This window comes from Lepidochelys kempii, chromosome 2 (assembly GCF_965140265.1).
Source record: "Lepidochelys kempii isolate rLepKem1 chromosome 2, rLepKem1.hap2, whole genome shotgun sequence".
Classification (NCBI taxonomy): domain Eukaryota; kingdom Metazoa; phylum Chordata; order Testudines; family Cheloniidae; genus Lepidochelys; species Lepidochelys kempii.
This window is the reverse complement of record NC_133257.1, coordinates 82,007,470-82,022,393: the sequence shown is the minus strand read 5'-3', so window position 1 is coordinate 82,022,393 and position 14,924 is coordinate 82,007,470. Positions and strand designations below refer to the sequence as shown.

The following is a 14,924-nucleotide window of genomic DNA, read 5'->3' as shown; positions in this document are numbered from 1 at the left end:
TATTCAAGCGAGTTCAACGGCAATCAATCAGAACTATGCAGTACAAACATTCACATTAACATCAAGCTGACTGAACCCCTGCTAAAAAGAAATACTGCATAGTTGGATTCTTTTTATTTATCTTATCTTTAAGGCTGTAGGGTTCACACAGGGAGGGGTGACACACACTCCCATACATCTCTCTCACACTATAGGGGATAACCGACCAACCCCACCTTCCCTCTCTGCTGTCCATGCCTGGCTGGAACCCCAGGACAGACCCATCTCTCCTGTTACCCAGCACTGCGTTTTCCTGAGGCAACACCGGGGTGGGGACATGCAGGGTCACATGCCCCCCCCTTCCCAGATTTCTTCCAGGGTTCACACAGGAAGGTGGCCAGCAGCAGAATTTCAGTACTGTGCAGGAGGGAAGGGATGGGAGTTGCTTCCAGCTGGCAGTGGGGAGGGGCGAGGAGACCTAGCCCATATCTTTGGGGAGCTCATCTCTTTTAACCCCCCCCCCACCCCCATGGCTGGAAGCAGCTTGTCCCTTCCTGCCTGCACAGTGTCGAAAGACAGCTAACGCCTCCAGGCTGCTGCTGGCCTCTGACATAATCCAGCCGCCTCCTGTGTCCCAGCTACAGTGCAGACATGAAGGGGTTAAGCCTAAGGGTGCATTGTGCACCAGGGCCCAGGGAGCCTGACTGCAGGGGCTTTAGCGAACCCCACCAGAGAGGTGGCTCAGTGGGTGAGGGTGCCTAGAGGGTTGGAGCAACCCCGCACTCCCTGGGAGCAAGACTCAGGGCAGGAGGGAGACAGGTGAAGAAGGTGCTAAGGCCCTGCCCAGGGGGCTGCTGTGGAGCCTGCAGGTTTGGGTGCAAACAGGCTGGAAATCGCTTCCTGCTCACACACATGCTGATGCTAGTGTTCCCTGCCTCTTGGCTGGAGAGTGGGTTAGGGGTGGGTAAAGGGTCTTGGACTTTCCCAGAGCACTGGCCCAGCCAGAGGCAGTGGGGGAAGGAAGGAGCCTGCTGGCCAGGCTGTTGGTGAGCTGAGCACTCCGACCAGGGGCTGGTTCTCCGCACAGTACTGGGAGCGGGACACGCCCCACTGTAGGGGGATATGGAGGAGCAGTGGGGCTAGGGAAGTGGGGCAAAGTGACAAAACAGGAAGAAGACAGTGAGAGGGGGAGCACATAAAGGCCGATGGGCAGCAGAGGTGACATGTTACCGGCTGCCGCCTGGCACCTACCCACACTCACCAGCCATTGCAGCTCGCAGCCAGTGCCAGCCAGAAATGGGACGGTGGGCGGTGCCCTGCTAGCTGAGAGCTGACAGGCAGTGTGGCTGCGCTGACGGACCAGCAGGAGGAGTGGCTGGCCCCACGTGCTTTAGCTTGGCTCCACCTCTAGCCTTGTATTTCCACCCCCGTATCGGCTACTGGACACCCACCCCCCCACTCATCACTGGTGGGTGGGTGGCTGGTGAGCAGGGATCCGACCAGCAGCAGGACCCACCAGCATTGATGGGGGTGGCTGGGGAGGGAAGACAAAAAAGGGCAAATTGTCCCGTATTTTCTAAGAAAAAGTCAGGACACCTTAAATACGGGACTGTCCCTCAAAAAATGGAAAGTCTGGTCACCCTAAGATTCTTAACATCTGTTAATGGCAGCTATGCCCTAGGTTGACCATAACTGGCTAACACAGTTTTAAACAGGTTTCAGAGTAGCAGCCGTGTTAGTCTGTATCCGCAAAAAGAACAGGAATACTGAAGTGGGCTGTAGCCTACGAAAGCTTATGCTCTAATAAATTTGTTAGTCTCTAAGGTGCCACAAGTCCTCCTGTTCTTTTTACGGTTTTAAACAGCACTTAATTATAGTTAACACATTTAAAAAACAAAAAAACACTTTTCCATGGTTTCAACAAGGCCTAATTGCCATGGAACTGAATGTCCCTTTAAAAAAACCAAACAGAAATCCAGAGAGCCAAATCAAAGAAATGTAAGTTTCCAACCACCTGCCTCCCTTCTAATCAAAGAAATCAAACCAGCTGTTTTCTAGCATTTGCTTTGTATCAGCAACTTCCAAGCACAGATGACCTGTAAAGCCCTGGATAATGAAAATCTTTGCATGATGATGCTTGTTAACATTCGCTGCTTTTGAGAAGCTGAAAAAACACCTTGTCCTGATTCACACATTTTCACCACCTCTAAAGAAACGCTTTAAAACTGGGATGCCAGCCACAACTGAAACATCTGATTTTACAGCTCCTTAGCTACAAGTGCTTTCTTTTCCAACATACAAACAGTGACTGCCCACAAGCACTGGGTTAAATAAAACAGTTTTATGCTATAAATCCCCCAAATCTTCCTCTTTCTTATATTTGATTTGGCTGAAAGTTCTCTGGGGGGCGGGAGGAAGCTCTACCTAAATTATACGGCCATGGGAAAAAAAGACCCATGTTCAGGCTTTAAAACAAGCCTGTGAAATGATGATAATTCTCAGGTAAAATGGAACTCCACATGTCTACTGGGCACAGCTTCAATGGAATTTCACCCATTTACACAGCAGAGAATCTGGCCCTAAATTTGCAACCCATGCTGCAAAATTCAGATTTGGATCCAAGACCTGAATCTACAGTTTGGGCCCCATCTGTAGTTTTCAACTAAATGACAATGGAGATTCATAGTTCATGCATGTGCTAATTACAAGGAACAGGATTTTATCGCTTGCTTTACTTTTCCACCTCATCATTACACAATAGACCCATTTAGGATGTTCTAAGCAGAACCACTCAGTCAAGAATTAATAGATTATTTTTGTGCATAAACAACATGTTTACAGTTATGTGAATGAATCAGTGTTCAAAATTACAACAGATGTCTGTCTCCATCAAAAATTTGCTTTTTACTTGAGAAACCTAGGAGAACAGATTGATTGCCTTAGGACATAAAACTGCATCATGCACATGGATACTCATACACTATCAGTGCATGCTGCATTGCTAGATTTTCTTTAGCACATACAAAACCTGCATTAATAGCCTACTCCAGCTCACCTTATTCATGCAAATTGGAAAGTTTTATCTGACTCACGTGAAGAGGACCGGACCCTGCTTTTCAACTTTATGTTCATAGAGTTACAAAGTAAAGGTAAAAAGAAAAGGAGTACTTGTGGCACCTTAGAGACTTACAAATTTATTTGAGCATAAGCTTTTGTGAGCTACAGCATCCGATGAGTGAGCTGTAGCTCACGAAAGCTTATGCTCAAATAAATTTGTAAGTCTCTAAGGTGCCACAAGTACTCCTTTTCTTTTTGCGGATACAGACTAACATGGCTGCTACTCTGAAAAGTAAAGGTAGTCAACTAAATGCCTTGGGTCTATCCTGATGTGTCATACTGATGTGTCTGTATAAGGCCCAATCAGGCAGGCACACACCCACACAACACATTTTCATCTCCAGTCATTCTTTCATCTGGTTCTGCTCCTAGTTCAAGTTCTTGATTTTATTTCCCTTTCAATGTCATCTTTCTCTAGCACCATCTAACAGTGTGTATGCATGGGGCTCACCAGTGGTCAGAGAGACTCACAAGCAGATGAAGGCTGCCACAGTATTATTTCCCATATCTCAATAACAAAGCAAAAGTAAAAATATGGATGTGCTTTGTGCCTGTCTCTAAATATCACTTGGTGTTTGTCACAGGCAGGCAAAAGGTGACTGGGGTCAGCATGGGTATGCAGAGGTGAGCAGGGAGGTTTGATTATAGAGCCCTACATGTCTTACTTCAGATAAGGACTTGCAAAAATCCAAAGACAGCCATGCTCACTGACTCCCCTTGGCTATGATTTGATACACTCAGTTAATGCCAACAACTAGAGGTTGGAATTATCTGTCCCATACAAAGCACCAATTTTAAAAATCACAGTTACTGCCAATGCTTTTTGTGTGAGATGTGTCTACACCTAATACCTCCCCTTTGGTAATAATTGGTGTTGCTTGCTCTCCTCCAGGTTTGCTTTCATCAAGTCGTTGTCTCAATCTTACCTTTGGAGATCAGTGATCACTCATAGTTAACATAGTTACCTTTTCAGGTGTAACTTGGCATGTTCACCCATTGTCTCACCCCAAATATTCTATATTTTTATAAAGGTACATTAGATTTATTTGGTTAGCAGGAGCATCAGCTGTGCTTCCGAAACAAGGCACTGTTGAAAACGGAAACATCCACCATCTAAGAACAATCACTGTGTATCAAAAGCAAATTCATTTTACCTGAATACATAGTTTATATATTGTTGGTCTAAATCACTAGGGAGAAAAAAGAAAAAAAGAGCTCTATTAGTAAAGCAGTCTAATGGCAGCACCTTCTAGCTAGCACTGATTTAAAATATCAATATGTTAATTAAAAACATATAAATGGTTTGAACAGTATTTCAAGTTTATTGCTCAGTCATCCTTACTAAGGAAAAACTCCCACTAACTTCTATAGAAGTTTTGTCTGACTAAGCATTGGGCCCTTAAGGTATGTCTACATTGCAGTGTAAGCCTGGGGTTCAAACTCAGGCACAAGATTAACCAGCCTTCCACCTACACACAACTCTCACTAACCCAGGGCTCAGACTCAGGGTCCCAGGACTCCAGGGGGGTGAAAGGTCTGAGCCTGACTCAAGCTGGGACCCAGCTCTAATGCTTTGCAGTGTAGCTGCAGCCCCACTGGACTCGTACTCTGGGAATCCACCAAAAGAATTCCACAATCCCCTGGGATGACTTTCTTTGTCCTCCGGAAAGGCAAGTTTGGTGGACAGTCAAATTTTCCCACAATGCACCACGAACAAAGGTCTGGAGTAGACACTTTTTGGGAGGGCGCTAGAAAGTCTGGCATATGGGTAGTTGCACTGAGGCCAACATAATGTAGTGTAGATGCTGTAGCCTCAGGCTGGGACCCAAAATTCAACAACTCCTAATCTGGGGTTACAAATGAGTGTAGACACTCAAGCCCAGAGTCTGCTAACTCGAGTTCTGCTAACCCTGAGCTTACACTGCAGTGTAGATGTACCCTTTGTCTTTAAACACATATAGCAACCAGTCTGGAAAATAAGTTTCAGTCTAACCATATTATAATAAAGTAAATATGTACATATCCTGCAGCCACAGGCACCCATATCCATATATGCTACTGCAGACTAATGACAGGACAAATATTCAGGCCGACTTGATTTCAAAGGAGCTACTCACATGAGTAAAGTTACGCAAGTGCTAAAATGCTCATAGGATTGGGGTCCAATTTTCTGAAGTGCTTAAATGATTAAGGCACCTAAATCTCATTGAAAGTCCATGAATTTCAGGTACCTAAGTCACTTTTGAACATTTTGTCCTGCATCTGTTATAGTGGAAAGAGAGGGAAAAAAAGATAAGTGCAGACTCTGCAGCACTCAAGCTTAACACAAGCCAATGTTTTAAAAATAACTGTGCCAGGAATCAAGAGGTATGTTTTTCTGAATTGGGTCATGATTCATTAATGATGTACTGTTTAAAGTGAATTCAAGCATGAGTTAGCAGTGTTCATCTTAGTGCTGTATACAATACACTTAGGTGTAACATAAGGGTGACAGTCAACGCTGTTCATTTTATCAGAAAAAGTTACTATTGGTCAGTTGGTAGCCATCAAAGAAAGCTAATCTATCAAGGGTCACCTAGTTTATCTTGATAAAGCAGAGTAGAGAGGCCTATAGTTTACCTGTCCTCTAAATAAATGTCTACCCTTCTGTGATGGCCATGCCTTTCCTTTAAAAAAGAAAATACAAAAAAAGTTACCTTAAGGAACTAGTTTTCCACAACTTGTGAATGACTTTGTAAACCCCTGTAATTGAAATGACATGTGTAACTGGTCTAGTACACAATCGTTCTGGTTAACGTGCTGCATTCATTTGACAGTGGTACACACAGATATTTGTACCAGCATGGCACAAAGGATGCACGCAATTGCTAACAAAAATAACCATTCTTGAGGGCACATCTACACTGCAATAAAAGACCCATGTCACAGCTCCTGCTGGCACAGGTCAGCTGACTCAGGCTTGTGGGGCTTGGGCTGCAGGGCTATAAAACTGTAATGCAGACTTAGAGCCTGGGCTCCGGCCCAAGCCCAGATATCTATACTGCAATTTTTAGCCCCACAGCCCAAACCCCAGGATCCTGAGTCTGCTGATCCGGGCTCTGAGATTCAGTGCCACAGGTTTTTCATTGCAGCATTCCCAAGCATTCCTCGTGCTTTGATCTACTCCCATTTCAAAGTGAGTTACATCAAAAATCACAGTATGTTTCACAGAAGCTACCTAGAGACTTTCTAATGCTGATGTCTTCTGTGCCCTCTTGCTCATATGTCCAAGAGGATGGAATCCCACTAGGTTCAGCAGGTTGAAATGCCTCAGCAGGCAGGCGATGTCTAGGATTTGCTTCCTCACCGTGTCTATGCCAAATGCTCATGCTAGCTGCATGCTGAGCTTCTTCAGGATCTGGGCTACTAGCACCTTAATATCCAGAAGCAGCAGGGCTCTGACTAACACCCCAAACTGTGAAAGGAAAGAAGATAGGAAGGTGGCCTTAAAGTATAGTGCGTGTCTGTAGGGTCCGCGTGGACACTTAGTGTCCGGCCAACTACTGTGGAACAGGTTGTCACAAGGATGTCACAGGCAACCCTCACTGCCAGACTGGCACCTCCTCCTGGTCATGCTGGGAATTAGCTCAAGGCCAACCCACCCATGGTCTGCACATCAGCACTCTGTCTTCGCTCCTGCTCACAGCATCCTCTTCTCAACTCAACCCTCCAATAGGTTGTCATCTATGTTTCCCCCTTCCGGGAGGTGGGGGAAGGGGTACCTCTGTCCAACAGTCCAGCCACTTCCCCAGTGGCAAGTTGGGGGACTAGGGCCTGCCCACTACTCCAGGCCCCAGCCCAGGAACCCTGTAAATAGCAGCCTCCTGCTGCTCTTCTGTCAATGCTGCTCTATTTCCTCAGGCCACTTCCCCATGGCCCTAGCATCTTCTTCACCCTCACCTAAAGGCACTCAGCGGCTCAGTCCCAGGAGCCAGCCACTGCTCTGTCCAAGGTGCTTACAATTCTCTCAGCCCTCTAGGGATGCAGTCCTTACTCTCTGGACTCCCAGCAGCAACTGACCCTGCTCTGCCCTGTGGCTCTTTTTATATGGGACTACTGGGCCCTGACTGGCTGTTCCTTGCAGCCTCTCTCCTATTGGCTGCTTCCTGCGCAGCCTCTCCAGGGCTGTATTAACCCCTTCTCTGCCAGTGTGGGGTGGATGCCCCATCACACAGATTAACACCATAGCTTGTCCCAGACTAGAATAGAGTCTCTAGGCACTATACAAAAATACAGTAAGAGATAATCTCTGCACCGAAGAGTTTATAACCTCAACAGACAAGGTGGAAAGGAAGTACTATTATCCCCATTTTACAGATGGGGAATTGACACACAGAGAGACCAAGGCCCAGATCTTCAGAGGTATTTAGGCACCAAACAGAAGGATCTGGGTTTGAGGGACTTGCCCAAGGCCATCCAGCAAGTCTATTGCAGAGCAAAGAATTAGCTCAGGTTTTCTGAGACCTGGTCCAATGCTTTAGCCACAAAACCACCCTTCTAGGGGTGGTGATTTTAAAAGGTGTAGATGAATCGGAGACTGGTTAATCCTGTGTTTTTAAATTTTGTCCTTTTAAAATGTGTATGTTTTATTGAGTTGTGTCAATTTAAAATTAGAATTTATTTTTATATTTATTGTTTGTACATAATGACCCATGGTTAAGACCCTTTATATGAATACATGTATTATTATTTAATTATTGCTACTTTCCTGATCTGCAGATTCTCCAGGCTTGACTATTTAAACTACCATGGAAAAAGTGGGTCACTGACATCAGATTTACTATGCCAAAGCCAATTATCCCAGAATTTATCCAAACTACAGAAAAATATCCAAATACCCATAGAAAAGAAAAACCACAGTTTAAATTAAAAAATGCAAGAGGATTGTATACTCACATACAAATATAACCCAAAATTTCATCACCCTTCCTCCGGGAGTATGTTCGGCACAGATTTTCAGTATTTTAAAATACTATCTGCCAACAGACTTTTAAAATAAAATCAGCCCAGACCACAAGCTATTAGTAAATGTTTTCCACGGAAGATCTATTAGTGAACACAGCATCAAAACCCTACAAAACCATCACTGCTTATTAAAATTATATGTGAATTTTCTGATCCAGAGTTACCATTGACTGCCATACCTACTTTCCTCTATTGTTGTTTTCAATTTAAAAAGCTACAAAGGTAGGGGCAGGGGAGTTCCTATTTTCTGCTGTGCAAGGCAGTAGGACACTAAACCCTTTCTTATCTTTCATCTAAGTATTTCTTCTCCTTTCTATCATTAGTTTAAATTTCCCTTTCTTCACAAAAAGGCCATAATTTGCCTGCTTGATGGGTTTATTTTCTCAGACAAGTTTTTCAAAACTTACCAACACAGATCAAGTGAATTAGAGCCCAGAAATAGCCACCTGGATCAAACTGCAACAGAGAACATCTAAATAAATAAATGCACATGCATGTAAATATGCCCACCAATACTTCTTTTGTATTTGGTTTCAGAAACCAAAAGCAATGGGAACTGCAGTATAAACTACAACACGTTAGGAGAGATTAAAGATTTCTCAGAGATTCTCTTAGAGCCCAGAGGATCATCCTCCCTCAGTCTATCCTGACTTTATATTCCATGGATCAGCCCCTCAGCTGATAAAAATCAGTATAGCTCAATTGGTTTCCATGCACTGAACCTGAGACTCCAACCCCCATAATCTCCACTCTCCGCTGACAAACCCTTGCATTGCAGCTACTCTTCTTTAAGCAGAGGAGAAGAGACATGACTCCCTCAGAAACCTGTCACAACCAATTCTCCTAAATTAGCATAGCAGATGGGGGACTGCTGCAGAGTACTGTAATGTGTTCCTTCCCACAATAGCCTGTCATTCCGTCTCTCTAAGGGTAACTCTACCCAGCCAAAAAGACCTGCAGTAGCATGTCTCAGAGTCAACTGACTCATGCTTGCTAGGCTTGGGCTACGGGGCTAAAAATAGCAGTGTAGATGTTTGGACTCAGGCTGGAGCCTGGGCTCTGAGACCCTTTCTCCTTTTTGGGTTTCAGAGACCCAGCTCCAGACCGAGCCCAAATAGCTACACTGCTGTTTTTTAGCCCAGCAACCCAAGTCAATTGACTTAGGCTCTGAGACTCACTGCTGCAGGGGTATTTTTGCTGGGTACACATACCCCAAGATTCTCAGCCTCTGCAGGCTTGTACCAAGAGAGACCATATGACTGGATCAAACAAAGATTGCAGTGCAGACCACTAGGTCTGCCCAAGATGTGTACCTTCTGTTACAGTATCTAAATAAGCACTCTTTCAGTACACACACACACACACACCATAAATACAAAAAACTTCACTTTGGGGAAAAAATGACAACTCCGACTACTGAGATTGTGAGCTTTTGGGAACAGGGCCCCATCTTTTAATTATGTTTGTGCAGTACCTGAATAATGGAGTCCTGGTCTATGACGTCTATCATAGATAGAAGCATGGAGAGCATCTATGGCCATCTTTGCATCTCACAGTCTATAATTTATCCTTACAACACAAGTGCTATTATCCCCATTTTATAGATAGGAAACTGAGGTACAGAAAAGCAAAGTGATTTGCCCAAGATCACAGAGGAAGTCTGTGGCAGAGCAGGAAATTAAATCTGGGTTTCCTGAGTCCCAGGCTAGCACCTTAACCACTGGAACATCCTTCCTCAAGCCTGAGTCTCTTAAAAGCTACTGCAATACAAATAAATAAAATAATAATGATCATATATTATGTTATTAGGGCTGTCAAGCGATTAAAAAAATTAATTGTGGTTAATCACACTTTTAAACAATAATAAAATGCCATTTATTTAAATATTTTTGGATGATTTCTACATTTTCAAATTTCAATTTCAACTACAACACAGAATACAAAGTGTACAGTGCTCACATGATATTTATTTTTATTACAAGTGTTTGCACTGTAGAAAGACAAAGAAATAGTATTTTTCAATTCACCCAATACAAGTACTGTAATGCAATCTCTGTCGTGAAAGTTGAACTTGCAAATATAGAATTATGTACAAAAGTACTGCATTCAAAAATAAAACAATGTAAAGTTAGAGCTTGCATGTCCACTCAGTCCTACTTCTCGTTCAGCCAATCGTTCACACAAACAAGTTTGTTTACATTTGCAGGAGATAATGCTGCCCATTTCTTGTTTACAATCTCACCTGAACGTAAGAACAGGCATTCTCATGGCACTGTTGTAACTGGTGTCGCAAGATATTTACGTGCCAGATGTGCATGCTTCAACCACCATTCCAGGGGACGTGCGTCCACATTGATGATGGGTTCTCCTTGAAAACTATCCAAAGCAGTGCGAATGACGCATGTTCATTTTCATTCTCTGAGTCAGATGTCACCAGCAGAAGGTTGATTTTCTTTTTTGGTGATTCGGGTTCTGTAATTTCCGCTCAGAGTATTGCTCTTTTAAGACTTCTGAAAGCATGCTCCCTGTCTTGTCTCTCTCAGATTTTGGAAGGCACTTCAGATTCTTAAATCTTGGGATGAGTGCTGTAGCTATCTTTACAAATCTCACATTGGTACCTTCTTTGCATTTTGTCAAATCTACAGTGAACTTGTTCCTAAAACAAACAACATGTGCTGGGTCATCATCTGAGACTGCCATAACATGAAATATATGGCAGAATGTGGGTAAAACAGACAGGGGACGTACAATTCTCTCCCAAGGAGTTCAGTCACAAATTTAATGAACGCATTATTTTTTTAACGAGCGTCATCAGCATGGAAGCATGTCCTCTGGAATGGTGACCAAAGCATGAAGGGGCATGCGAATGTTTAGCATATCTGGCACATAAATACCTTGCAATGCCGGCTACAAAAGTGCCACGCAAATGCCTGTTCTCACTTTCTGGTGACCCTGTAAAGAAGAAGAGTGCAGCATTATCTCCTGTAAACGTAAACAAATTTGCTTGCCTTAGCAATTGGCTGAACAAGAAGTAGGATTGAGTGGACTTGTAGCCTCTGAAGTTTTACATTGTTTTGTTTTTGAGTGCAGTTATGTAACAACAACAAAAATCTACATTTGTAAGTTGCACTTTCAGGACAAAAAGATTGCACTACAGTATTTGTATGAGGTGAATTAGAAAATGCTATTTCTTCTGTTTATCATTTTTACAGTGCAAATATTTGTAATCAAAATATACACTTTGATTTCAATTACAACACAGAATACAAGATATATATGAAAATGTAGAAAAACATCTAAAATATTTAATAAATTTAAATTGGTATTCTCTTGTTTAACGGTGCGATTAAAACTGCGATTAATCGTGATTATTAATTTTTTTTAGTTAATTGTGTGAGTTAACTGCGATTAATTGACAGCCCTAGTTGTTATAAAACATAAGAGCCCAAGGAGACAGTTCTATAACCCTTCACAAAACTGACTGTGAATTACCTTAGCACACAAGCGAAAGCCATGCAAATATATTCCCCCTGCCTGGAAACAAGTCCTGCCTTGGACTCCCAAATACCAAGGTCAAAGACAGCTGACAAAACAGAACCCACCTGCGTGTCAAACAAAGGAAGGCACCCTGCTGCGATGAGGAGGAACAGCACACTGTGTGAAAGAAAACAAAGACCTATAGCTCGTAACCCAATCCTGCACTCTCAGATCAGATTGGGAGTTTCCATTCATTCTCACACTGACATCCCTTCATTTTTACATAGATTATCACCTTTTCCACCAACAGGAAGGTATTTTACCTATTTTCCTTTGTATTTAACAACAACAAAAAGAATTTAATCAGCAGAAAAGAATACCCATGCAAAATATACACGAGTTAATGCTGTGGACAGGCTTCGTACTTGAGAGTATTAATCATATTGTGCCAGATTCTCCTTTACCATCCAGCCCCTTCATACCACCCCGGCAGCACAAAGCGGGTCAGGTTATGGTGATAAATGGCCACCAAAGAGTTCCCCTTGTTGAGGGGAGTACCCTGCTGTCATAAACCCAGCAGAGGTTGCACCTGCACCAGCCACTTCTCACCCCACTCCTAGCATAGGGAGCACATGGGGCCACGGTGGACTGAGGGTGCAATGGAGAGAGGCTCTACCATACCAATCCTCCGCTAGTGTAAGGTCCCTAAAACTGCTCTTACTCACATCAGGGCTGAGTCAATTGCAGAACCAGGTAGCTATAACATGCTCTTTGACAGCACCCTTCTCCCCTGCTCCAGGCAGAGCTCAGATGCAGGGCAGAATTAAGCCTGTTTTCTTTGATTGTTGTAACCCTCATCTCTCCCTATGTATCCCTTCCTTCATCTGTTGTCATCATTTTTGAAGTTCACCTAATTCAGAATGTAAGCATTTTGGGCCAAAGTTCGTGTCTACCTTTATTTCTGCAATGCACCGTCAAAAGTTAGGAACCCTGCATCAATAGTAACAATAATGAATAATTGTTTTGCAGTTAGTTTTCGAGTGTTTTTTGATTGTTGTTTGTTTTGTTTTTTTAAAGGGGGGGCTGGGGGGGGACGGACAGCAAGAAAAACACAAGCATGCTTGATGGAAATAATCCAGTGATCAAAACCCACGTATAACAAGATCACTGGGAAAAAACACCTAGACTGAAAAAAGTTATAACACATCAATGGACATGTTGCTTCTAAGCAGCAAAAATGTTAAACCTAATCTCCCTGATTAGGGGTAAAGGGACAGCTGAACTCTCCAGCTCCAAAATAAAGTGACTAATCTACACTCTAAGGGGTTGTGTGGGAGGGAAGGAGCACTTGGCCTTCTGAATGACTGGCTTTTCTATTTGTTATTCTCCCTCTCTCCTTTTCAGAGGCTAAATTTATAGGAGAAACAAATGAAGGGACATATTCTTCCACCTAGCTTGAGAAAGGGTGGCAGAATTGGGCCCTACAATTTTCAGAAAGGCCATTCGTGAGCTACTTTAAAGCTTCATTCTTTTGCTGTTTATGATTATCCTTTGGAAGCTTAAACTTGAAATAGGTTTCCTTTCCAAAAACATTTTTTGCCTCCATCACGTGCATGCAATGGTTTGTTAGTCATAATCACTTGCCTTCCAGCAATGCCATTTATGTTATACAAAGAAAAAAAAATCTATTTACACAAATTGTTTTTAGAAAATGAAAATATATAAAGATAATTTAATTACATAAATGTTGCAATGTGGGCCTACTGCGGCCCACAGTAATGTGTCTTCATTTATACATTGTTTTGGTGTTCCATTACCTGAAGCAAATATAGAAACCAGAGCCAAAACCAGTGCAATTCACCCCATCTGAGTAGCTTAAAAAACTTACCTACAGATTTTTAGGAGAGAGGTTTGCTGTATAAAAAGAGAGAAAATGTGCTCAGAAGATTTAAAGTGACTGATCACTGAAAAAGTAGTCATTTTTTGCATTAAGATGGGAGGTAGATTTCAAACATTTTCTCTGGTGACTCTAAATATTTGCTATACATAACAAAAATTCAGAACTAATAATTTAATAAAATAAGTTCCTCATATGATGGAAAAGAGTCTCCCAAAAGAGTTAAAGCCATTATAGAACATCCCAACTGGCAAATAAATTGGTTCAGACACTGACAAACAACAATAAACCAGCCATTGTGCTTGACTGGGACACTTATTTTGCAGTAGAATGAGGATTATAGAATGGCATAAACCAATCTCAGAACTGAATTTTTAGCATACTGGTCATCTTAACCTGAAACCAGATATGAATTTCATACCTGGCCTTTATCTTGGAGTGAGCCAAAATCCTAGATGTCAATACACCCAAACTTTGGCATGCGTGGATCAAATTATACACATTTGTACAGTCTTTGAGCTTCAGTTTTTTAGTGGCAGCCAGTACTGGCTATTTGTCTTTTATTCCACATACCATAGATGTAATTAATGGAAGATTCCTTTCAAACTAGAGGAGGCTTCGTGTGTTGTGAACTGCTTACCAGGGCCACTCTACACAGCAAATCACACAGATATCTAATAAGCAGGATCTCCAATACATCTTAAGAGACAGATCCCACTCCTGTTAAAGGAAATGGGAATCTTTCTCCTGACTTGAATGGGAATTTCACTCTATAAGGGTACATCTACACTGCGTTTTAAAACACATGGCAGCAAGTCTCTGAGCCTGCGTCTACAGACATGGGCTCGTAGTTATGGCCTTAAAAAAAAACAAACAAAAAAAAACTGTGTAGACATTGTGGTTCAGGTTGGGGCTTGGTCTCTGAAGCCCACCCCCCTTCTTGGGCTTCAGAGCCCCAACTCCAGCCCAAACCCGAATGTCCACACAACTGTTTTTAATTCTGTAGTGCGAGCCCTATGAGCCCGAGTCTGCAGACCCGGGTTCTGAGATTCACAGACATGGGTTTTAAAAAGCAGTGCAAACATACCCCATAGCATCTAAAACTGTGTGGTTCCCCCCTGAATTTCATGTTCAGATGCGATCAATTCCAGCTGTGTATAGTTCACATGAGACTCATATCATTTATCACATCACTATACACACTGTACCTGCAAGATTTAAGGGGCCCAATTCTCCTGCCATTGAAGTCAAAGGATCAAGTTCTTATATCTGGCATAAAGGAGATGGGATTTTCACTTTCAAAAGGAACAAGTCATCAGGATCAAACCAGTCTTAAAAAATACAGATCAAATTGCCAATATACATTCAAAGTATTTCCCTAGCCAAGAAAAAGGTCAATAGCTTGATATTTGCTGACAATGAATGCTGTCTCTGAGACTCACTGCAGTGC

General features: G+C 42.7%; 1 protein-coding gene across 1 annotated transcript in view; it reads right to left on the bottom strand.

Moving 5' to 3' along the window:
- The window catches only part of TMEM241 (transmembrane protein 241), a 202,576-nt gene that overhangs the window by 162,104 nt on the left and 25,548 nt on the right, over window positions 1-14,924 (bottom strand). Inside the window, 5 exon segments of the mRNA XM_073331400.1 lie at window positions 4,251-4,286; window positions 5,793-5,838; window positions 8,508-8,556; window positions 11,703-11,754; window positions 13,466-13,491. Of these exon segments, the coding sequence (XP_073187501.1) occupies window positions 4,251-4,286; window positions 5,793-5,838; window positions 8,508-8,556; window positions 11,703-11,754; window positions 13,466-13,491 (209 nt within the window).